This window comes from Onychostoma macrolepis, chromosome 08, assembly GCF_012432095.1.
Source record: "Onychostoma macrolepis isolate SWU-2019 chromosome 08, ASM1243209v1, whole genome shotgun sequence".
Lineage (NCBI taxonomy): Eukaryota > Metazoa > Chordata > Actinopteri > Cypriniformes > Cyprinidae > Onychostoma > Onychostoma macrolepis.
In genome coordinates, this window is record NC_081162.1 from 22,055,924 (window position 1) to 22,076,308 (window position 20,385).

Genomic DNA, 20,385 nt, shown 5'->3' on the forward strand with positions numbered 1-20,385 from the left:
AATACGCAGATCTGTTTGGTTTCCATAGGTTACCACGAAGCGTTTGGAAACTTTGATCAGACATGCAAACTTTTGTTAGAGTTAACACTTTAAAGTACAAGAACAATAAGTAAAAATAACTTAATGATAGTATTTATTACAACCGACTTCATACTGAGAGTGAAATTAGTGAGTTTAATGAAATTAGAGTGAATATGCCGCCCAAACGGAATAAAAGTGCTACTCCATCTGGGGTAACTCCAACTGGGCCAGCTGCTGCTTATAAAAACTGGGAAACAGCTCTTACTTCTGCTGTATTTGAAGAGGTAATATATAAATGATCCTCAAGAAACCGTTGTTGTTTCTTCTTCTACTTCATCTTCTAAATTATCTATTCAAATCAGCATAATTTACTTGTCATTTACTAACAGTGTGTTACTTACAAATCAGCATCATTTACTTACATCTTCATGTTGTTCTAAACATTTTGACCTAATGTGTGACGGAATGTCAATATCAGTCACCATTTACTTTCACTGTATGGAAAAATATACAATGAAAGTGAATGGTGACTAGGCCTGTCAGCCCCTAAAATTGTATGTATGTAGAATGTATGTTTGTTTGTTTCAACAGACAAAAAGTTGTTTTTGTCTCCTTTTAATCATGCATGACTCTAGAATGACTGGAGGGCCAGTCTGTCTATGGTGCAGGCAGAAAGAGCAGAAGACGAACAGCTCATCAGCGCCCTCCTGCAGGCGGTCCAGCAGCCCCTGCGCAAGCTCTTCAGTGTGCTGTCCTGGGAGGACACTCTGGAAAAGGTCTGAAATATGGTTTCTATTCAGTGAGGATTCACATCAGATCATTCGAGAGTATTATTAATGAGTTAATTGTAGATGGGTGTGATGGAAAGGAATGAAATTTAATTATGTTTCATTACTGTGACACAGATCAATGAACTGGGAAACCCAAAGACCAGAAAGACCAAAGATGTTCCCATGTTTTGTGAGGTGGGTATTATTATTCACCATAAAAATAGAAATGTCAGTATAGTGTTATAGTCACAAAAATATATTGATCATGTATAGTTCCAGTCATCCCATGATGGGTGTATAGTTTTGGAGCAGAAAAAACAACCAGTTTGAAAGTTAAAATAAATAAATAATAATAATAATAAACAAAATTATGTTAAATTATGTTGTCTATTCATGGTTTCAGTTAAACGTTATTTGTGCTTCTGTAGGTGACTGAAGTTGCAAAGTCTATAATGGATGTTGGAGAGGAAATTACTGTGGACCTGATGGCAAAATTAATAAAGTTTCAGCTTCTGACCATCAAAAACAATGACATTGCAAGGAGGGCTGCTGAGCAGAAAGTGAGAGCTTTTTACAAAGAGCTCATGTCATAAATATTCTATTCAAATTTACACTGCGTTTGTGATAAATTCTAATCAAATATACAATGCATGCATTTCTAACATGTCTCTGATGAACAGTAACACAGAATATGTGTATTAAAGGCTATCGAGGATAATGCACATGCTAAAGCAAGACTGAATTCTGCCGGCAAGGACCAGGGGGGTAAAGGAGGAGCAAAGGGGAAGAAAGCTGCTGAGCCTCCAGCTCCAACCAAAGACACCAATCTCAAACGCAGAGGGGAAGAGGAAAATATAATCAAATACATAGGTGTCCATTTCTGTATTGTTTCTTGTCAGATGTCTGTATTTGTCAGAATACAGAAGTAAAATGAGTTCGTGAACAGTGTTTTAATTTTGTCTTTGAACATATGTGTTCAGATGATGAGCCTGATGACGGGCCGCAGCACTACATTCTGATTGTGGGGTTCTGCCAGCCTCATTTAATCTATGCATTGGACTCTCTGGGTATCCACGTGGCCAATATCATTAAACTGGGCTTAGAGAGAGAAGACCAATCAGAGGCTCCAGAGGAAACAGTGGTAGAGGAGAATCACCACTCAACTGAAGATCAAGGCAAATTGCTAAGAATTTGATTACGCTTATACATAATAATTATATTACATAGTGCATGCAGAATATGTTTGCTAGCTCACATCGGAAAGCTTATGTTAAATTTGTGTGCATGCAAATCAAGATTTAAAATCACCCAGTTTCAACTCGTCCTGTGTTTAGAAGTTGATACTCTGAAACAAAAGCGGCAGGGGGAGCTAGATGTGTTCTGGAAGCAGCTGGATCAAGTGTTGAACAGTGGGAATATGGGATCCAGACTCGGTGATGTGGCCAGGTTGAACTATAGTGTGAAGATCCATTTGCTGCCCCAGGACAAAAGCAACACTGAAGCAATGGTAACGGAGAACAAGAAGTACACTTTCTTCTACCAAATAAGACTTGTGATTTAGGTTTTTCTGTTTTTGTTTAATAGGTTTTGTGTGTTTATTGTTATAATGTATCTTAAACCCTTGTGCAGATCATTGCATGTGGTATCATTAAGGTTCCACATATTACATTACTCTATCTTCCACTACTCTCTGTAGCTGGCGTTTGGAGCTGCTATATTTGAGAGGGTGGCATGTCTGGTATATGACAGCCTGGACTGGAGGAGACAGTACAGCCATTATCTCAGCTGTATGAGGTTGATCCAGGTGCCAGAGGCCTGCAGATCCATCCAGCAGTCCCGACCTCAGAGCTCCACTGAGGTACACATCAGCCTTTACTGATAGTATGCTGTTAATATGCCAGAAAAGGTATAGGGTTTTCGTGGGTATTAAAGTCTTAATTGGCCTTTCCACAATTTAAGGCCTTAAAAGGTCTTAAATCCATAAAGTCATGGCATTAAATGTCACATGCATTGCAAAAAATTAATATTATATATTATAATATTATATATTTTGTTACAAATATAATCATCCATAAATCAAGATACAGTACATTTACTAAATGTAATGCAAAGTCTTGAAAAACTGAACTAAATTAAGAGAGTTTAAGCTTAAAACTATTTTTTTTTTTATCATAAATCAGCTCACTTCATTTTAATCAATTTTACTGTAAACAAGACCTCTTACATGTATGTCATTTTGCTTTTGTATCTTGATATAAAAATCTTTAGAGATTGGAAAACAAGACAAAAATACGGAAGAGGAAGAGCATTATATTTTTGCAGTGTGATCAGAGGGAACAGTAATTTAAGGGTGCAATTCTAGTATTTGGGAGCAATTTTGAAAGATTAATTAAAAAGTAATGGAGGTTGGTTGGAAGTGGCTTTTTTCAAACTTTGACGTGTTTCTAATACAACTCATTGTGTGCTCTCTAGACCTTTACATTTAGAGAACATATTGACAGTCATGAGTCTTAACCTTAATCACTTATGCAAGTGCAGGAAAAAAAAAAAGAAAAAAAAACTGTTAATTTCTGAAGAATCTTGTGGCAGGATGTGCATGTTGTTTTTTTGGTGGTGATATTTATCATGGTTTATGTTTTAGGTTTTACAAACCCCAAGGAAGAAAGTAGTTTCAGAGGAAGACCCTGGTACAAAACATGATACACTGTTACTGAGCTTTGGTTTTACATATTTTTTACATTTACATTTACATTTACATATGCAGATAGAAAAAAATATGATTAAAGTTCCACAATCTCTCATTGACTTTCATGAAGAATGTAATAAAAACAATGTCATTAAAATTTGAAATGAATTCATGTTGTGTCATTAAAAATAAGAGCACAATATAAAATATACATAGAAATGTAAGGTTTAAGTTACACAGTCTCCCACTGATGTTCATGCAAAATGCAATCAAAAACAATAACATTTATTAAAGTCGTATTTAATTCATGTAGTGTCATTTAAAATAAGAGCACAAAATCCCTGTGCTCCCTCACATATAATTTTTTATGTTATATATGGCATCAATATATCCTAAATTCAACCTTTGGGTTTCCACAGCAGAGCTAGAGTCTCCTGTTCTGAGCACAGAGGTGGATATGAGATACTACTGTGACTTACTGGACAGGATTCCTACAGAAATCACATCTGTGCCTCTTATACTGCATTGCATGCTGGAGCAGGTAAGGGCACTTTGCAGGATTCAATATAACCAACAATTTGAAAAGATAAAAGAATGTTGAACATATCACTGTATGAGCATACATACATAAATATAAAAATAAACAAAAATTTGCAACTTCCCTTTGATTAACATTTGCACACAGGTTTTATGATCAAATGGGTACACATGCCCTACTGAACGAGGCACATCTGCTGCAAGATGTTTATTTCTTTGAAGATTTGGCTGCTAAATTTGACTTCCTGTGAGATTTTTAGGTGTTGGCTTCAGAACAGGAAGGATCCGTTGATTCACAAGAGCACTTTAATAAAACCGATCAAGATCTAATCAGTTATATGCTCTCATCTGTGCTGAGTCTGCCACAGGATGAAGAAGACAAGAAGGTAAAATGTATGGATTACACCAATGCTACAACAGCAAAAAAGAATGAGTCACTGGGTTTCTAAATCAAAATCTAACTATAGTTTTTTCTATACTTGTGTAATAGCAGGATTTCATGGAGGATCTTGATATGCAGAAAAGCCCAAAGAATACTGATCTGAAACACCCTCTCCTGCTCAATCACCATGATGAGAGAGCGAGGAGACTCCATCAGCTTCCTGTGAGCATGTGAATATACATTCACGAGGCTCATAATAAAAAAGGATGTTGGATTCAAACACAAAAATGTTTGAAAGCACACACATATGTTTTATTATGTGCATTAGCCCTCTTGGATACACTGATCATGTTTAAACCCCAAAGCCTACTGTATCATATTAAGGCAAATTTCTAAGGCCTCTAAATTATCAACCAAAAGTGTTGTACTTATGCATATGTTACAGGTCCTAGATGGTTTTGATGTCATCAAAATTGAAGCAGACATCATGAAGCAAAGCCATGTGTGGACCAACCTGATGTCCAGACACACTGAGAGCGCCATCAATAGACTGACCAGATCACAGGAGCTACTGCATTTCTGCACTGACAGTGAGGAGGAACGACAATGAATTACTGTTTTACATTAACTTACCCAGTTCTTCCCAAAGTCAATTCTTAATGTGTATCTTCAGAATCAATGAGCTGGTCGGAGCTACAGAGGCTTCTCCAGCTGTTTGTGTTTGAGAGCATGCCGTTGACTACAGTGGATGAGAACGGCTGTATTAAAGGATCTCCATCAGATCCTCCAAACCCCACACCATGGGACAACCCTGTTGAATTCACCAAACACCTGTACTGGAGCAACAGAAGGATACCAGGTGCAATGAGAGCACAAGAGCAGCCCGTTTACTTCAAGAGATACAAATACATTTCAATTCTAAACAAATAATTTTAAAGCAATGTCGGCCTTTTGTTGTTTTAATTTGTAAGGATCAGCAAAAAGCAGTGCTGGGAATGACGAACAAACGGTATGACTGAAGTTTTGGGGGAAAAAGCTGAAATTTGAACATTTTATAATTAAATGAAACATTTATATTGACACTATCATGAGCAAGTGATTGTTTTTTAATATATTAATACATTTAATCAAAGCAGAGTCATGAAGTAACTGTACCAGATCTCCAGAAGTCATTGATTCGTCAGTTGGGACACTGGAACTTTGTAGAGAAGCACAGTGCTCATGTTTTCCCGCAGGTACCCACCTTCAAATCTCACATTGCATCCTTATGTTTGATATTTTTGCAATATAATTTAGAAAATCTATTAGAAATTGCAATAAAAGATGACAACAAATTAGGAATTTTTCTGCATTTTCAGGTCCTTCAGTCTGCGTGGGAGACTTATAGATGTGTGGACACATTTTACTGTAGCAGAGACAATGCAATATATGTCATCTGCCACAATCCCATGAGCCCTCAGAGTAGTTGCAAAGAATTCTGGGATGCATCACTTCACACAGATGTAGGCTTCAGGTACTTTGTCTCATCGTCACAATTTTACATGGTCCAATAATCCAAAGCCAATTTATTTGTAAACATTTGCTTGATGCATTTAATGATCATTTTTCCAATACCAAGATTTTTAATTACAAATTTACATTTTTAGTTTTCCTACTATGTTGACAATATTGGAACATTCTACTGAGTAAATGCTACATTGACATTTAAAGTTAAAAATATCAGTTACAAAATATGCAGAATGTTATAATATAATATAATACAGTATAATGTAATATTCTTGTAGAAACTACTTGGAATATGTGGCAGACTCAATCAGTGAATGGACCAGGCAGGAAGAAGAAAAATGGCAAATGGAGCAGGAGAAGAAAGAGGCTGAAAGAACTCCCATTCAAACCCCTTCAGAGACTGACAGGAAGAGAGGCAACATATCCATAACTAATGTCAAATATATATGTCTCTGAGCAAAGAGAAAACATATAGACAACATATCTATACATCAACTATATTAGATATTTAAAAATACAGTAGGCTACTATGAATTTAATGATGTGCATGTTTAAAACTGAGCTTATTTCTTTTAGACTCCCCAATCTCAGACACATTAGAACCGTATATAAGAGAGGACTCTCTCAAAGTGAGTTGTTAACCATAACATATAAATATTTATATTATACACATTTTCAGATTACACTGGGCTTTCTTCTCATGTATTTACTGTAGGCATGGAAGATCGAGCAGGAAAGATTAAAGGAGGAGGAACAATCCAAAAAGACTAAGAAAGAAAAAGGAGGAAAAGCAACACCGAAAGTAGGAGAGAGAATAGACTCAGTAAAGGAAAACAAGAAGACTCCGCTATCCTCAAGAAAGAGTAGAGACAACATGTCAAAAACACCCAGCTCAGCTACACTGCCTAGAGACAAGACCAGAGACATTCTAGAGACGCCTCAAGAACCAGCAAATGAGATGAGAACAAATGTCTGAAATATATATTTCCACATAAAATGCTTCTTGGCTATAGTCTAGATTTGATGGTGGTAAATTTGAAATGAAATGTCTGAATGGTTGTATAATTCACACAGGTTTTCACAGGATACAATTTAAATGGAAAACTGGTACAGATTGCTGGCAAAGTTCAGACTCTCTATCCCTGTGATGGAGGACAAATTGATGTGGAGAGTTTTCACTTCACACAAGGTTTGAGAATCCAAACAGGCAAAAAAGTACACCCACAAATACATTTTATGTCTTATATAAATTGGTTAACCTTATATTATGAACTTAACCTTTTAACCTTAAATGATTGGTTTACATCTCTAGGGCTGACAGAAGTGAAAGTATGTGTAAACAAGGATGGCCATCACTTCTACACACACATTTCAGAGAGAAAAAAAGAGGACAAACTAAAGGATTTTGACATGTTCAGTAAACAAGGTATGTGCTGCAAAACTATTCCAATAGCTTGCATAAAATGTTTAAAAAAAATCTTAAATATCTACTCTGTTCATTGTTTTGCCCAATCCAGCTGCTGATGGAGTCAAACCAGACTGTGAGACCGAGAAATTTGGCTCTTTTCATGCTGTACTGGCCAATGGCATTCAGCTCTCCTGCAGTCAGAGCAAAACGAATAAAACAAGAGGTCAAACTCTCCAACCCCCTGTGCCCAATGCCATCTGTACAGACCAGCAACTACAGGAACAGGTAATTGGACAAAGTATAATAATGGAAAAAATGTTGGTTAGTTAGGTTTTAAATGAGTTATGTGTTGTTTAGATTAGCATTCAATTCATTATAACTAAATAGCCGTTATCTCCTTCACAAAAGTGTGTTTCTGAGGTGCCTGAGGTACACTGTGAGCCCAGAGACGATTCTGCTCTTCCACTGTTCCTCAATCTGCATGTATCTCTTCCCAATGGACTCATCCTGTACTTTGATTGTGAGGACTCAGCAGGTGAGATGCTTTTTTGTGTACATAAAATTCATGCACCATAAGGTTTACTCATTTCTGCTCTGTATTAATCATGATAAAAGCATTAGTAAAAACATACTGAGCTCTCATGACTTGTCATTCTATATAACTAGCCTTTAATATTGAAGAATAGGCCTACCCTGTTTTATTTACAGTTTCTCTTTGTTTCAAGACACAGAGAACATCTGTAAGGTCTTATCTGTGTTTTTTCAGATGGGGACTCTTGTGTCCGATCCCTGCTGCTACGACAGAGATTTTATAATGCAGGGTCTAGATCAGATCTGACCTCAGACTTCAGCATACACACTGAGGTCTCCAGGGTCATCACCGGCAGAGGGACTGTCATCAAACACAAGACAGATGGATCTACTGAGGTATTCACATATACACACGATTGCATGTGCACCTTTTCTGCCACATAATACAGATAATATAGGACATAAAGCACAATTCTAATGAAATAATGACCTCATGAAGGAAGTATACAATATATGTGTGTGTGTTTCAGGTCCTATTTGCAGATGGTACAGTCAGTACGAGTCCAGACTCTGGACCAGTGTGTGTGCTGGTTCCACGTACACTCCTAAAGGAGGAAGATCCTATTAAAGAGATGACAGTGGACACTAAAGACAAGAAAGGTAGCTAATACCACATCAGTGCAAACAAATTGAAAACCATTACTGAAAACATGTTAAGACACTGATTTATTTATTCACACTATATACACTGAAAAAGAAATCTGGTGTAGGAATCTTTTGAAACATTAAGTCTTTACTGTCATTTTTTTTTCAGTTTAATGCATCCTTGCTGAAATATATTTCTTTAAAAAAAATCATACTGACCTCACACTTTTGATAAGTATATGAATATGAATAAGTGTATGAATGAGAGAGACTGTAATGTCCACTTTAAGTATATTCAACATTTTTTTTTCTCTCATAGGCAAGGCTGATTCTAAGGTAAATACAGAGGATGAGCAACAAAAGTCCACAGAAAATGAAAAAACAAAATACTATCTCGAGATTAACGGGGGCTCTTGGACCACCACAACCCCCTCTGGCTTCAGAGTCGCCTCTGTGGCTGGAAAGGAAGTTAAAGTGCAGCCGATACTGGCCTATCATGCTACAGACCCCTTCAGTGGGACAGTAAGTGTCTTGTGATTCATCTCATTGGTGTCAATAGCTGATTGTTGTAATACAAATGATACATGTACAGGCTGTGGTCACAAGAGAGGACAAAGTGCTGTCTGTGCTGAAGAAAGATGGAACGGTGATTGTGGATCATGCTGATGGGACGCGTGTTACCACCTTCTACAAGCAGGGGGAGCTACAACAACATCTAAGCTCAGGTGCAAGATTGTTTTTATGCAGTAACCTTATAAAAGATTCTTAGTGTTGACAGTAAGTGATTAAATCTGATTTCAGGAGAGAAACTTGTTTGGGTGGAAAAAGCAGAATTTGCAACGGTGATAATGGACTATGAAGGAAGAGCATGTGATGTTATTTTCGGGGATGGCACCTCCATCAGCGCAACTGCTCATGGATCATATCAAGTAAGAGGATGGATGGAAGAATATGTGAGATATATGTGTCAAAATCATGTGTAAATCCTCTCTCCTCTCTTCAACTTTATTGTAGATTTATCCTCATGGTGGAGGTGTTCTTCATATTGATAAGGAAGGTGGGACGGTGTACACATCTCACCAGTCTCAGGAGCAATCAGAGAGGAACCCACTAGGCCAATATGTGATGAACCACAGAGCAGATATCCTATGTCATGTGACAGACCCCGAGGGGAACCACTTTCAAGTACTTTCCATGAAATGTCTATTGTGAATATGTATTTTTCTAGTTATGGTCAGCTTTAAATTAATTGAGTATAATTGTTTTTGTAAGTGCAAACTTCAATTTAATTTAATGATTTTTTTTAAACACTTGAGAGGATGTAAACAACAATTCAGCAATTCTGTGCGGCTGTTGCAAAGTGACAAGTACTTTACTTTTCATAATTTTAAATTTTATTTTATTTTATTTTTTTAGCATTTTTATGCTTTTCTCATTTTTATTAGTTTTTTTTAAATATTTTATTATTTTTGTAATATAATTTTATGATGTTATTTTAATACTTGCCAGGGCAATATTTCAATTTCATTTAGGGTTTTTTTAAGTTTACGTTTTTCATTGAATATTATATATTCAGCTTCATTTCAGTTACTGAAAACAAGTTTAGTTTTAGTTAACAATAACAACATTGAAGTGACAACAGACTCTTCTATCCAAGTCATCCTGAATGAAAATCCAGGACATATTCTATGCAGGTTAATGCAGATGGTCAGGTTACTATCACGGCTAATGTATCAGAAACAAAAGAGCCAGAGCCAGAAGCAGAGCTTCAACAGAATGCTGGCTTTAAAACACACCCACCCAGGTAAGTCCCTTCAGAATACACACCCAACGACCCAAGGTCACTTAAAGTAGATTTTCTTAGAGATTAAAAGTTTACTGAAAAAAGTTAAAAGACTAGACATGAAACTAGCGTAGCTATGTAGGATATCAGGAAGATTTATAAAAAATATTGACTGCAGAAATAAGTATTACAATAAGACATGTTATTTTTATCTGCTATTGTTGTTATGCAGTTATTTAATGCAATGCACCTGTTGTGCAGTCACAGGCTTTTCTCTCTGTCTAAATACAGTACTGTACAAATATATTTAAAGCAGTTAGATTTGTTTTCGAAAAGAATTAATACTTTTAATAAGCAAGTATGAAATAAGGTCAGAAGTGACAGAATAATTGTTGTGTCTTTGAGGTTATTTGTGGTGCATGAGGACTGTTCAGCCTCCGAGCTGCTGAGAGCTCAAGATGTGGAAGATCTCCTACAGAAGGCTTACTGTGACTCTTCTATCGCCGTCCTCACCGACCCACTACCAGACTCACAACGTCAGGACACTTTCCATTCATCCTTTGCATTATGTTACTGGCCTTTATTTTCAACATCAATCCTTTTGAAATGATGTTTAATGCAAGTTTGCATTAATGCAGCAAGTAAAATACCTTAAGTATTGTTCTCCTGATTGATTTCTCTTCAGAATCATTTGGCAACACTCTGCTAAGGCCCTGCCCAGACGTCAACTCTCATTGGCTCTCATCCAAGCAAGACAATGACAACATTCCCACACACCTCAAATCCAGGAAATGGGAGTCATTCCCTGCATCTGAGGTAATTCATAATCTATAGGTGATCTAGGTGATCTAGGTGTAAACTTCCTTTTTGTATTAACTTTGGACCTGCTGTGGCACAAAAAACTAATTTGCTTTATATTCTCAAAACAAATGCAAATTAAATATCCAATCTTTTTTTTTTTTGCTCCCAAACATGGGTTTTAAGCATGCAGTTTAGTATGGATTACCTATAATGCCTTGATGGTTTGTTTCCATGTCTGGTGCTTAGAAGAAGACTCCAGGCCCCCCTTTTGGGACTACCCTTGGTTGTAGTCTTGAGTTGAAGGAAAAACCGCCAAAGTCTAGTTCCATCCGCATCCATCCGGTTTTGGAGTGCCCTGACGTGCTGCTGGTGCATCAGATGACCCAGCATCCACCTGTTACTGAAGCACTGCGCAGGAACCTACAAGACAAAGTCAAGGTGCTCTAATTCCTATAACACAATAATTTAAAATAAGTTTTTTCAGGTTAACTTTATAACTTTTCTGTGATGATAGTATAGTGTAACAGTAAAACCACAATATTGCCAGACCCACTGTTCTCTTTTCACTTCCTGTCAACATACATTTTGCAACTGACCAGCTACTGAATGTGATTTTAAAAGTGGTGTGTTTTTTAACTAGTAGTTTGAATATACACATTTATATCTATGCATATTTATATATTATTATATTCCCATATGGTATTTTTTCTGGCCAGAATATATTTTAAATATATGTGAAATATATATTTTAAACTGCATGGCTTAGTATATTTTTCAAATTAAAAATATATTATAATATATTTAAACCTTCAAATGCCAAAATATATTACAAAATATACTTAAAGGGGCAGGAAAATACATGTCCAATCTTAAAATTCATTTTCACGCAAAATGTTTTTTAATACATTTTGGACAATATATGTATATTTACAATTGACAATATATAAAATGGCCCAAAATATATGAGGAAATATAAGTAACTAAAAAGTATCAAAATATATTTATGTAAATATATTTGAAAATATATATTAGCAATTTTGGACATTTTTTGCATATTTTGAAATATACTAGAAATATACCTGAAATTATATTTTTGCTTAATGGGTTTTATCAAACAGGCGTATTTGGAGCAGCTGCTGCAGAGAGAGAATCAGTGGGAGAAGATGGAGCTGAAGGACCCACGTACAGCAGAGGAGAAAGTTCATCAGAACGATCTACTGCAGCTTGTACTGGTCAGACAGGATCCAACATCATATTTAATAAATTATTCAACATTCAGATGTCTATAGGTCATATTTCTGTATTGTATATGCCGGATTGACATTAAATACATTTAAAACTTAACATTTGTTTTAGTCCCTTTCTGATGCTGTAGATCCCCCAGTTGCAATGGAGATAAGGCCTCTGTCAGGTGAGAAAATTTAAATAAGAAATATTAATGAATTATTTCTAAATATTTAATTATAATAAAATCATTTATTTTTTATTTATTTTTATTTATTAATTAATTTTATCACTTGTTTTCTGAGAGTATAGTAAATAGCAATACAAAAATTTTTTAGTGATGGCATTTAACTACTGGATGATTTTTAGCTCTTGTTAAACTCTCCCATTCATAGTGAAGCTCTCACTGTTTGCCTGTTTTTGTTCCTGTCGCAGCTGATGTGGCGTCTCTTTATACTCAAGCAGTGCGAGTAGCTCCACATCCCCACGAGCTACAGGAAAAGAGAGAAGAGAAAGTTACCAAGTGGTAATCTCTTGTCTTATATGCAATATGTAAAATATACACCAGAATAAGTTATTAATAACATGCTTATTGTGGGTAAATTTGCCCAGCCAATGGACTGGTATTTATAGTTTAAAAAAAAAAAAAACAGACCACAGATGATGTTACAAAAGGTGTGAAAGAGCATAGTGACTAATTGCTCTTATACGGTTTGCTTTCAACTTCTGCTTTTGCAGTGTCAATAAAAAGAAGCAAAAGTCACTGTGGGAAAATAGGATTAACCAGCACAGGTAAACAGTATTCTGTTCGAATAACTTAAATAGATGCATAGATGATTTGTTTGCCCAACTTTCAGGCAAGAACTCCAGGAGCAGAGAAGACACAGAAACACACTCAGACAAAATATCGTTACACCATACTTTCATCCTGAGCTGAAGGAAATGTCACTCTTTACAGATGAGGCTAGTACAACCGTCTGAATATTTCTTTAGAGCTTAATATCAACCAGTTTGTCTGCATTATTTATTTAGATCAAAGATTCCTAAACATTTTTATCAGTCAAACCCTAAAATATTTGCTTTCTTTTATGTTTGTAAATAGTCGTAATATGACATGCAGGTAGACTATTCAAATATTTAATATTTTTTAGAAGTGTTTCATTTATTAGCTGTTCATTAACTCACAAAACCCCAGTTTGAGAAACCCTGATATAGAGCATGTATATAAATAAAAATGGTCATATTGACATCTATAACATTAATGTATAAATCGGACCTGTTATATCACCATTCTTGTCTTCTGTTAGGATCTAGACTTGAGCTCACTCTCCCTGGATCTTCCACCCTTCCCCAGAGTGCAGCGCTTCTCCACGGACTCCTCATCAGGCAGAAGTAGCTCCTGTGAGGTTTAAAGAATAACAATAATATTTAAGTATTATTTTTAATGGAAAGTCTTCAGAAATGAGCTTTGTGTAATTTAGCTGATTCAACAATTACAGATGCATTTAAATACTTGCGAAAGCTTTGCCAAGGCATCTGTTATTAATCAGCATTTTCTGGAAATGTCTCACTCTAAAAATAGTGCAAAAATTGTGAAGTGTGTAAGCCATTAAAATGCCATATCAAAAGTTGCAAAAAATACGTTTAGTTTTTTTGTTGTTTTTTTTTTTAAATCTCACACCAATCCACTCAATAAAAATATAAACAACCCCCAAATAAATATGCAACTGCTATTGCTTAATGTCAAAGGCAACATGATAAAGTATTACTAAAATTAGTTCACCAATAGCTGTTCTCAGGCATTCACAGTATTTATTGCAATAATGGGAGCATGTCTGCCAAGATTAGAATAATTACAGCATCTTAAGTAAAAACCCTAGGGGAGAATTAATAATGAAAGTGAAAACCTTCACTTTTAAATATTCTTGGAAAAAAATAAAAATCATTAAATGGGTGTGTGAACGGAAATGCTTATTAAGCTACATGTGGTAACGAATGATTCAGCAGATGTTACAAAAAACTGCACTTGCTGTTCTTTGTTAACCAGTTTGTGTGCTCAAAAAGATGTGCTTAATTTGAAAATTGCAACCACAAATTGTTTAAATCACCTTTCAGTGATGGTAATATTTTTTGGTCATCTCAGTGAGCAAACAGCTTCGTTTATTTCCACAGATACACCTGTAAGGGAAAGGCCTGATAAGCACCAAAGTTTGAAATAAGGAAATCCCCTCAGCTGTTTGACAGCTCGCTTCGGTTCTTCTGTTCTATGAACACTTCCTCTAAATGAAAGCAGAAACGGCAAAGTGATTCAAGACTCGTACACCAAAGCAAACACACACACACAAGACTGCACAGTGACTTAGAGAAGGACAAAGACAGTGAAAAGAATCACATGGTAGCGAGAGCTTGACTAGTTCCAGGTGGGTGAGGATAAAGTAAATAGACGAAACTGGTTCAGCAGGTAAACCGGCATAAAACGACTATTGCGGACGGCTAGCACGCTGAAGTGGCGTGGTAAATATTTAATCAAACCGAAGACTTCCAACCTTCTTAAACTACAAATCGTTGACACGAGAGAAAATTTGCACTGTGGTAAGTCCCCTTTAACATGTTGTGTTTCTGTACTACAAACCACGAGCATGATGTCCTTTCATGTCTAATGCTTGCTTTCAATTCTGTAGAAACACCTGTTAGCTGTCGGTATACCGCATGAAAATGACTGTAAATTAACAAGTTGTGTTTATAACTGATAAACAAGAAACATTATGCAATGTTTATAAGAACAGGTGCACAGTAAAACTTTTGAAGTGCCAACAAATTTAGAAGCAGGAACTGTGTTCACATTTACCTGAAACGACATATGTGCATTTTTATATAAGAATAAACATTTATAGACAATGTTATATGTATGTGTAGACACACACACAAATTGTACTTGCAAAATTAAATATTTGCCTATTTTACAAGTTGCTGCATTTATGGAGAAACTGTCTGTTGAAAGACTTGAGTTTCAGGAAGACCTGGTAAAGTCAAACTAGCCAAAATAACTGATGCAATGAACGATAAAAAAAATACATATGATAAAAATAAATAAATATTATATAAAATTTATTTATTTACCGTTTTCAAATTAAAAACTATGGTTTACATATAGGTGACTCTCACTATGTGGCTTTTTTAAATTTCTTGTGGTGAGAACAGCGCAAATATCACAACTTCCTCATAAGATAAAACCAGGATAAAACATATTAGTGTTGATGCTAGAAGCTCACTGTACACTGTAGTAGACGTGATAAAATAATATATTTGCAGGATCTCAGAAGACATTTTCCATCACCATCCCTACTAGTTCCTTCATATATAAAAGCTTGTTACCTGACAATACTCAAAATAATGGAAAATAAGAACATAACGTAGCTTGAGTCATATGCAATATTGTGCTATATTGCCCTCTAGAGGTTGGGGCAAGCTGGTCCTGTGTTTCTTTAGTGTTTAGGGAAGTAGTCTAAAAAAATAACTAATTTCAGTCCTCTTTCTAGACCTGTAAGGTAAGAAAGCTTATTGTAAAGTTATGTACAAGCCAAGCCTCTTTTTTTTTGACTCCTGCCAAAATGACACTGGGGTGAAATGCAGGAATTATGTCCTGTTACAAGCAGGATCTTCACACACAAGTGCATAAAACACGACACATCTGACCTGCTTTATTCCGTGCCGTGCTGAACAACAGCCCTCCTGTACAGAAAGGAGAAACTGTCATTAAATAATGACCCTTTTTAAGGTGAGGGTGTGTACCGCGCACGTGTTGATGCTTGTCTGCTGACTGACGTTAACCGCTGCACTGCAGTCAATTCAGAGCAGATCTCAACTTCCAGTTTAGTTTGTCTCGGTTCTGTGCTGAGTACTGTATGCATTTACCTGTACTTTAAATCTCAATGTCAGTCAGCAATGATTTAGTCTGACCTGAATCGTACCAGTACTGTTTTCATGAAGTCTGTTTGTTAAGAGACCTAGACATTGCGCTCGTAACTTAATTTTGTTGAAAGAGCCTGAGGTAAGGCGTGACGTGGATTTAATTCTTCAAATATTCAATTAAGCATTTATACATGGACAAACTTTTTTTTTTTTTTTTTGGTGATCTTGGAGAAAAATGAAACGGGACGAAAAATTATATTTTTGCATTCTCTCGCAAACCTTTCCCCGAGAAACGATATTTTATTCAGTGCTTTTACGAGTGAATAAATTGATTTCTAATATGAAACTAATTTTGCAGAATCCCCAGACTGCCATAAAATAAAAAATGATTTGGAATGAAAATACAACAGCCATCTAAAACATCACCAAAATAAATAAAAAATCAAACCAAATGACTTGTGCTCTGTTTACTTAAAATATTTAAGTCATGATTACTTTGAAAATTTTGGGTGAACAATCCCTTTAACTGCTAAAAGTTCAAACTAATCCTAAAAAAAACATTGCCACTAAGGTGCTTCTAAATGAACATGTTATTCCAGTAGGCTAAATGTCTTTTTTAGGGTCAGAGTGTGTTTTTGTTGTATGAGACATGCAGGAACATCTGTTTTCTAAGCCTTCTTTAAAAGAGAATTGCACTCCTCTGAGGTATTCTTGAGTCAACATTACCTTTCACAAGACTGGTCAGATCTTGTCATCAAATTTTCCGTCACTGATGCAATGCAATCTGATTTGTATTTTGATAAGAGACAAACAACTGGACAAAAAGAAATAAAAGTAATTTGAGAACAGTGTTGAGGAGCTGTTTAAAACAGCATCAAAAAGATGCTAGCTACTCTCCCACCACATTCATCACATGATGAATAGCTTTTAATTTTGAATAATGAGAGAGAGAGAGAATGAGTGGGTGAATGAATGGAAGAGTTAATGATTGATTGATGTGTGAAGGAGGAGGATACTCTCCTTTTCCCAGCAGCCGGCCCGGCACAGCCTCTGTCTGTCTGTTCTGAGCCATAAAGGACACTAGGAAAAAACAGGATTCTCGGACACCTTTATTTGGCGAATATATTGTTATTTTGCCATTAAAGATTCAACCAAGTTTAATTATATGGTGGAAAACTCTATCCAATTTCTGATCTACACTGAAATTAAGGCTCCGAACAGCAGCTATCTGGATCTGAAATAACATAAATGAGCTCTTTAAGGCCCAAATCTACAATATTTACTACATGCAAAAGTCATGAAGTGCATCCTCAAAATATTCCCACATAACTGCTGAGATGGAGTCACTGGGGCAACAGGAAGACCTACTGCTGACCTGAGGTCGTCCTGTGGGGAATTCAGTCAGCTATAAAAAGACCCAGAGTATACTAACGACCACGTCTTTCACGAAAACATGGCAATAAACGTATGGGAGAGGATAGAGATTCTTGTTTGAAGGACTGGGAATAAACATGACAGAATTCTTGATACAAAGCAAATTGAACTATATACTAATAGATAGTACAACTTTGAAATATTATTAAACGATTAAAATAAATAATAAAAAATAATACAGTGACAATGTTTCAGGTATTTTTGTAAATGTTTATTTTTATACTTTTTTTTAAATATGAACAATATTTTACAGTAAATTACTATAATCCATTCAAACGTTTCTGTAATGTTTTTGTACGTTTCTTATGCTCAAGATGCATTTATTTGATTAATAAAATAAATAAAAAAAATTCTGAAATATTTAAAAACAAAAATGTTTTCTATTTTAATTTCTTTTAAAATATTATATATTCTTGTGTTGGTAAAGCTGAATTTTCAGCAGTCATTACTCCAGTCTTCAGTGTCACATGATCTTCAGAAATTCTGATTCGTTGCTCAAAAAATATATACTTATTATTATTATTACATTTACATTTACATTTAGTCATTAAGTAGATGCTTTTCTCCAAAGCGACTTACAAATGAAGACTATTATTATTATTATTATCATCATCATCAATGTTGAAAATAGTTCTGCTGCTTAATATTTTTGTGGAAAGCATGATATTTGCAGGATTTTGGATGACTAGAAAGTTTAACAAAATCTTTTGTGACTTATAGATGTTTACTGTCACTTTTGATCAGTTTAATACATCCTTGCTGAATAAAAGTATTGATTTAAAAAAAAAAAAAAAAAACTAATTTCAAACTTTACTTAATAGTTAATATTTTAATGTAATTATTGGAATTTTATTTTTACCGTATTTCAGTACATTTAAATGTAACTTAAATGTCTGTTTAAATGTAAAATATTCATTTACAATTAACATTTTTACTGATGTTTTTTTTTTCATTCTTATTTCCATTAAAATTATTACATTACTAGATTATAACTACAAACACAGAGTCAACATAAAACTGCTATTTTATGCAGATTGTTTTAACAAGTGCATTGTATATATGTTAAAGGTGGCCATGTGAACAGGATTTCTGATATATAAGCGCAAACCTCATGTGCCACTACTGTTTGACCTCTCTACAACAAAACCATCACAATTCTGATACTTCCTTTGGTAGTGTGTGGCTATCACAGGAAGTATCTGTGAAAAGTGAAAGTATCGCAGTATGTATATGCAAAAGCATTTTTGTTATTTAATTTTGTTAAGCTTGCTTCTTTGTATAACTGGTGCAAAGAGACTGTTCATAAAGTATGGTTTTGAAGCACAAAATTATATAGTTATAAGCTTTTCATAAAAATAAAATATGAAATGTCTTAGTAGTGTGTGAGTAAATGCATAAAAATAGACTTGCTGTTTATTGGCGTTGGGAACAATGGAGCAGGTATGAGGTTACTGTGATCTCTGAACACACGTGCAGTCAAGGGAGTGTCAAGACTTTTTCCATTAATGACAGAGTCGGCAAGTTAATATTTACTTAAGGATCCAAAGGACTATAACCTTGGTCCTTGGGAAAAAACCTTGGAAGTTTCTCACATATAAGAAGCGACGAATTTGACATTTAACGAGGTTCTCTTTTGTTACATTGCAATGAATTTCTTTCTGATTGTGACTGAGATGATAAAATATATGGAAGAAACTTGATGATTAAGTGTACATGTTTTTGTGTAGGTGACAATGACATCACCCAGGAAAACCTGGGCGTTCTCCTCTATGCGTCCAAAGAGTAAGTAGTTTATGAATTTAAATTAATTGTAAAAAAAAAACATACAATATTCTTATTTTTTCTTAATATATGTATGATTAAAGCAGTAAAAGATGTTTCAAATCTCAACATATTCGCATTCTGGAAAGATTCCTGATCATTTCAATTGTATTTTGGACTATTATAGCTAGACTGTCACTGGATGAAGGGGAAAATTATTTCAGAAGAAGATTGTTTTCATCTTTTAGAAGTGATCGACGTGAACGTGAGTCACTCAGTTTACACACCTAGCCATCAAAATTTGCTCTGCTTTGTAAATAAACTGCAAGTGTACAGACGAATGAACACTTCTAGGTACTAGCACCGAGTTCAGTTGTCTCTGTCTTGGCCTACAGGAAGATCTGAAGAAGAAGATGATACAGATAAGAGAAGAACTCTCTCAGATACAGACATTGAGACCAACAAAGGTAAGACTTGTTTTGAGCCTACTGAAGTGAAACTGCAGTTATTAGTGTTGGCAAATGTTAAGTTAGCAAACTGAAGTTAGCTCATTGAGATTAAAATCTCTTTTACAAGAGTCACCTGGTCATGAAATCATCAAAAGACAAACAAACGCGGATGTCATTTATATGTCACACCAATGTCATCCAAAAGTACCTGAGGTTCAGATAAATTCTGGACTAGCTGTGGAGAAAAGAAGGAAATCCCACTTACTTAAGACGTTTGACGGTTCACATCGTTTGAAGTGTCTTCCGATCTGTCTTTCACCGATTCGGTTCAGTTTATTTCAATAAATCATATGGTTTTATTGATTTTACCCAGACGCCCCGCACTGTTTGTTTTTTCTTTTCTTTTTTTGCAGTGAAACTGGATTTGTTTATATAATGCTATTTATCACTATATTTTCGATTTCGTTTTAGAAATTATGCTGTTTGACTCTGTCTAACAGTCAAATGATTCACGAACGGTTTGCGACTCGGTTCG

At 35.2% G+C, this 20,385-nt stretch overlaps 1 protein-coding gene across 10 annotated transcripts; it reads left to right on the forward strand.

Annotated features, from left to right (window-relative positions):
- The first annotated feature begins 32 nt into the window (after positions 1-32).
- On the forward strand, positions 33-20,247 carry spag17 (sperm associated antigen 17). 10 transcript variants are annotated; one of them, XM_058785189.1, is made up of 43 exons: positions 33-305; positions 657-797; positions 927-986; positions 1,220-1,351; positions 1,496-1,661; positions 1,772-1,966; positions 2,126-2,298; positions 2,488-2,649; positions 3,433-3,478; positions 3,897-4,018; positions 4,275-4,400; positions 4,505-4,618; positions 4,842-4,986; positions 5,070-5,255; positions 5,368-5,405; positions 5,530-5,631; positions 5,755-5,909; positions 6,181-6,317; positions 6,479-6,531; positions 6,618-6,872; positions 6,977-7,091; positions 7,215-7,328; positions 7,420-7,595; positions 7,719-7,845; positions 8,077-8,237; positions 8,372-8,501; positions 8,806-9,008; positions 9,079-9,211; positions 9,288-9,415; positions 9,501-9,671; positions 10,181-10,290; positions 10,675-10,805; positions 10,955-11,085; positions 11,317-11,508; positions 12,189-12,302; positions 12,427-12,481; positions 12,730-12,820; positions 13,033-13,086; positions 13,152-13,257; positions 13,602-13,695; positions 19,368-19,422; positions 19,589-19,666; positions 19,797-19,859. In XM_058785189.1, exons 1-42 carry the CDS (start codon positions 195-197, stop codon positions 19,590-19,592), a joined length of 5,214 nt encoding a protein of 1,737 aa, XP_058641172.1. In that variant the 5' UTR covers positions 33-194; the 3' UTR covers positions 19,593-19,666; positions 19,797-19,859. The 10 variants fall into 10 exon arrangements, with proteins under 10 accessions (XP_058641172.1, XP_058641173.1, XP_058641174.1 ...); XM_058785190.1 differs by having other exon boundaries at positions 5,533-5,631; XM_058785191.1 differs by having other exon boundaries at positions 4,508-4,618.
- Positions 20,248-20,385: the final 138 nt, after the last annotated feature.

What these genes read in the sequence shown, in the direction of transcription:
- spag17 (XM_058785189.1), top strand. Translation starts at nt 195, where the DNA reads ATGCCGCCCAAACGGAATAAAAGTGCTACTCCATCTGGGGTAACTCCA. An exon ending in CTGGGAATGACGAACAAACG is followed by an intron (nt 5,406 to 5,529) that starts GTATGACTGAAG and finishes ATTTAATCAAAG; the next exon opens with CAGAGTCATGAAGTAACTGT. An exon ending in ATCTACTGCAGCTTGTACTG is followed by an intron (nt 12,303 to 12,426) that starts GTCAGACAGGAT and finishes CATTTGTTTTAG; the next exon opens with TCCCTTTCTGATGCTGTAGA.